Here is a 5,000-nt window from a genome sequence, read left to right on the forward strand (position 1 = left end):
GCGCGGCAGGTGAGCGGCGGGGCGCGGGGGCCGCCAACTTCGCGGGCCGGGGGCGGGGCGGGGCCCGCGGGGGCGGCGGCCGCCCGGCACCTGTTGTGTGCCCGGCCGGAGCCGGCGGGGAGCGGGGGTCTCGGGCGCCGCCCCCGCCCCGGGTCTGCCCGCTGCCGCCCGCCGCAGCCTCCTGCGCAGCGTGGCACGGGCGCCCGGGCTGCGGGGCGGCCGCTCAGCCCCCGCCGAGTGCTCCCCGGTGTGCTCCCCGCGGAGTGCTCCCCGGTGTGCTCCCCGCGACTTCCAGCCCCGCGCCGCGGCCCCGAGGTAGGCGCGCTCCACGTGCGGGTCTGACGGGCCGGGCAGGGCGGGGGCCGGCGTCCTGCTCCGCGGGGAGGGCGCACAGGCCGGGGGCGCCCCGCACCCTGAGCTGCGGCGAGACCCAGCCGGGCTGCGAGGGTCAGCACTGCTGCCCCCGGCGAGGCGCCCGGCACACCTGGCAGGCGCGGATGGCGGCCGCCGTCCTCGGTAACTGTGGCCGGGAGCCGGGACTTGGTTCCAGCGGAGTCACACGAAAACAGCCCTTCTCACGCGCCTCCCTTTGTGTGCTTTCCAGCCCCACGACCGAGAGGGGAGCCGCGCGCCCGTCCACCTGCCCGCCACGCTGCCGCTGGGGATGGACAATGAAATGTCCCCGAGCTTTACCATGATCAGACACCTCCTCCTCGTGTGCGTCTCGGTGAACTTGTCCGGTCACTTTGGGTAAGTTTTCTCCGGGGCTCTTCCTTGGCGACTGTGCCTTTCTGAGACCCGTGTCTTCAGACTCGGGGGGGGGGGGCGGCCATTCAGCAGGCCCCGTCCTGCCTTTGCAGCCCTTCAGTGTGTTGAGAATAAATGAAGGGTCCTTGACCCTGACCGGTGCTTTCCTCCTGAGCAAGGCTCTGGAATGAGTCAGAGAGAAGAGGCAGCCTGTTTTAAGAAGTGGACATGGAGAATGGCTTCTGAGCCAGGTCTCCTCCTCCAGGGATCCCAGGTCCCAAGGGCCGTGGCTGCCTGGGGCCGCAGCCTCCCGCTTGCCTCCTTGAACTTGCCTCTGGAGCCAGGCCTGCGCTGGGTGCATGTGGCGTTAAAAGGACTCGGAGTTGTCCTGGCCCGAGGCAAAGCCCCGGACCTGCCCGCCTAGCTGCAGGCGCAGAAGTCATGAGCTACAGGCTCTGGAGGTGCGGGCGAGCCCCTGAGGTTGGGGCACAGTCATTTCCAGCAGCCTCTGTCCTTTCGGCCTGCAGTACCTGCCCCCATGCTACCCTTTCTCATCAGACCCCCAGGGATGTTCTTGGGAGGCTCACTTCTTCCCCTGCCCTCTCCGACCCAGGACGGCCCCCTCACCAAAGCGCCTGCTGGTGGAGTGTGAGGAATAAACTTCAGGGCTTTGGAGTTCTGAGCGCGCTAGTCAGTCCCGTGTGTGCCAGTGGTAGAGGGACGGAATGCGAGCAGCTTTGCAGGGACCTGGGCTGGCCGTGCCCCTCCCGGCTGCGACATTGCTGCGTGGCCCAGAGACAATCTTGTTCCTCTGACCCTTCCAGATTTGATCAGAGGAAGAAGCAGAGAGGGAGATAGAGACTTCATACTTTCTCAAGTGCTGTGACTGTAGCCAGGTACACTGTCTCCCAGGCACCCTAGACACACTCATGAACACGGGCAGGTGGTGTGCTGCGCCACGCCGGCTCGCCTGGGAAAAGAGCACCGGCGTGCCCTCCTGTCTGGAGGGGACATGGCCCTCCCAGGCCCTTGGCTTCCTGTGGCGTTAACGAAGGCTGCGCTCGCCGCCCTCTTCAAGGTCTCTCCCTCCGGCTGTTAACCACCAGCAACTCTGCCGTTCACAGCCTTCTTGAGAGCGAAAGGGTGTAAACGGAAGGCTACAGGGTATCTCCAGCCGATTATCAAGTCGCCAGAGTGTTTTCTGACAGCCTACGTACATTTAGTGATGTTTTGGAGTTGAAGAATGTGCTCGGACTGAGAACATACAGCTTCTTTATGGCATTTTGGCTGATCTGGGTTTTTGTGAATTTTCATTGAATAGGCAGGAAGTTATTTTCTGAAAGATGCACGTCTGAGATAAGGAAGTGTGGTGTATGAAGAGTTTAGCCATGAGAAGCAGTTCCATGTTTTATTTATTACTTAATTCTATAGCTTTCCAAGGTTATGTTCAAAATAGACAAGTCGTTGTTGCTTTCTGTAAGGAAACAGTGAGTGTCAGTGTCCCCTCAATTTGTCTAGAAAATTAACTAGAAAAAGATCTAATGTTTTAGGTGCGAAGACTTTAATTTCTATAATATATTGCAAAGCAATACCTAATAACTAGAGAAAACCTGTGAGGCACAGTTTAAGTATATATAAAGAAAAATGCCTCTAACTCCACCAGCAGAGAAGCGTCCCTCACGTGTTGATCCCCCCTCCTTGCTCCTCTGTGCACTTTTATACAGCCTGGATCATCCCGTGCGCTCAGTTTTGTGTATTTTTTCAGACCTAACACTTTATTATTACAAACCCTTTAAGGCATCTGATTTTAAGATGGATGGATGGATCTATTACTGACTACTTTCCTAATCTGGAATGCTTACCTCGTTTCTGATTTTTGCTGTTTTAGATTTTCCTGCGGTCAGCAATAGCTTGCAACTTCTCAAAGGAGTTGAGATTACTTCTGTTAGGAGGTATTGCTGCAGGCGGGTTTCCACAGCACCCTGGGTTTGGAGAGCTTGGAACGGTCGACTGTGTGGCCAGCTGCTTTCGATAAAGCAGGGTTATAGTGAAGCGCAGGCAGCAGCTGTCCCCGCACTGCGTCCAGCAGGGTGTACCTTTCAACAGCCACAAAGAACACCATGAAAGCGACGAGCCCCTATTTATTCCTCTTCTTGTGGAAGGCTTCTCCCTTTGTACGTTGCCTAAGTGGACATAGGAACCATTTGGACAGGCCCCACACAAGTTTCAAAGCATTTGCCTCACTTGTACTCTTGACGGGGGATGATGGCCGTCTCGGGGGGATGCTGGCCATCTCGGGGGGATGATGGCCGTCTCGGGGGGATGATGGCCGTCTCAGGGGGATGCTGGCCGTCTCGGGGGGATGCTGGCCGTCTCGGGGGGATGATGGCCGTCTCGGGGGGATGATGGCCATCTCAGGGGGGGGATGATGGCCGTCTCGGGGGGATGATGGCCGTCTCGGGGGGATGATGGCCATCTCAGGGGGGATGATGGCCATCTCAGGGGGATGCTGGCCGTCTCAGGGGGGATGATGGCCATCTCAGGGGGGATGCTGGCTGTCTCGGGGGGATGATGGCCATCTCAGGGGGGATGATGGCCGTCTCGGGGGGATGATGGCCGTCTCGGGGGGATGATGGCCGTCTCGGGGGGATGATGGCCATCTCAGGGGGGATGATGGCCGTCTCGGGGGGATGATGGCCATCTCAGGGGGGGATGATGGCCGTCTCGGGGGGATGATGGCCATCTCGGGGGGATGATGGCCATCTCAGGGGGGATGATGGCCATCTCAGGGGGGATGCTGGCCGTCTTGGGGGGATGATGGCCATCTCGGGGGGGATGATGGCCATCTCAGGGGGGATGATGGCTGTCTCGGGGGGATGATGGCCATCTCAGGGGGGATGATGGCTGTCTCGGGGGGATGAAGGCTGTCTCCGGGGGGATGATGGTCGTCTCGGGGGGATGATGGCCGTCTCTGGGTGCAGTGCCCGTTGGACTCTGTTTGGTTTCTGTCCCGTGTCCTGGGTGAATTCTGGGAGCCACCTAGGAGAGCAGTGGGGAGCCCCCTTGTCCAGGGGGAGGTGAGCTGGAGAAGCCCACCACCCCGTGACTGGGGCGCCTCCCCCCGCAGCCCATAGGCCGTCCTGCCTCTTAACTCCTCGAGCCCCTTCTTTCGCTGAAAGGCACTCTGTGCTTCGGGGTAGAGAGCTTTTCCTATGCCCTGCGATGGGGGGAGGGAGTAGCGTAGTAAGCCCTAGCCTTTTTGCTCTAGAGAAAGAGTTCTGCAATCAGGCACAGACGCAAGGTGGGAAGGGGAATAACGAGCCCCACTGTGAACAGACTCTGGGACTCCAGAGGCCACGTGATGGCCGGGCACATGGCGAGGCGCCGGGCAGGGCCAGGGGATGCAGGCCATCATGGGAGGAGGAAGGAAGGGGCCACGGGCCAGGTTTGTGTCAGACAGACTGGATGCGCAGCGTTCGTGAAAGGCGGGCATCTTTGGCGGCCAGGAAATACATTTGGCGGTGATATAATTAATTTGAATTATTTCTCTCTTTTCAGTCCTATTCTAAACCTGGTCGGTCACCAGTAGCTCATTTCCCGTAGCCTTCATCATCCTGCCATTAGCTTGAAATGATGGAGCAGAGCGCGGGTCTAGCGCCCGATAGCCCAGAGGCCTGGTCTGATAGTCAGCCTCCGCCACGCCTGTGCCGAGACAAGGGGTATTTAAACCATTAGGATTTTCTTAACAAGGCCAGTAGTCTAAAGCACATGGCAGAGGAAAAAACCAGCATTGAAACAATATCGCAATCAATGTAACGGCAAAACAGATCACATCAAGTTTAAACTGAAATGAATTTGTCATCCTCCAGAGCACCGCGCTACCATGCTTTCTCAGACTGGATCAGCCGGTGATAATTACAAGCTGCAGTTGAGGATTATCCTTCCAATCAGAAAGTCTGAGCCCATTCATTGAATGCTATTGAATATATTTCTGAGATTTATCTATTGACAAAGAAAAAAATGTGTTAGATTTATTTTTTTACGTGGGAGTCTCAGTTCAAAGAGCCTGTGGAAAGCCTTGTTTTGCAGTTGGCGATTAAAAGTGGGTCCTTGTACAAGCCACTTAGGAACAGGAAAAGAGGAGGCTATTCTTCATGTGTTTGCACACGTGGCCAGCCCGGGCCTTCGGGCCCATGCAAGGACCTTGCCAGACACACACTCAAGGCCGATTCCCTGCTCCCAGCTGGAGCAAA

At 57.8% G+C, this 5,000-nt stretch overlaps 1 protein-coding gene across 1 annotated transcript in view; it reads left to right on the plus strand.

The window, feature by feature from the left end:
• Positions 1-664: 664 nt before the first annotated feature.
• Positions 665-5,000, plus strand: part of GABRA5 (gamma-aminobutyric acid type A receptor subunit alpha5) — a gene marked incomplete at both ends in the record, with an annotated part of 64,311 nt that continues 59,975 nt past the window's right edge. The window contains one exon of the mRNA XM_080692056.1: positions 665-750. Within this exon, the coding sequence (XP_080548182.1) occupies positions 665-750 (86 nt within the window). The remainder of the gene's footprint in view (positions 751-5,000) is intronic.

This window comes from Muscardinus avellanarius (genome assembly GCF_963383645.1).
Source record: "Muscardinus avellanarius genome assembly, chromosome: 3".
Lineage (NCBI taxonomy): Eukaryota > Metazoa > Chordata > Mammalia > Rodentia > Gliridae > Muscardinus > Muscardinus avellanarius.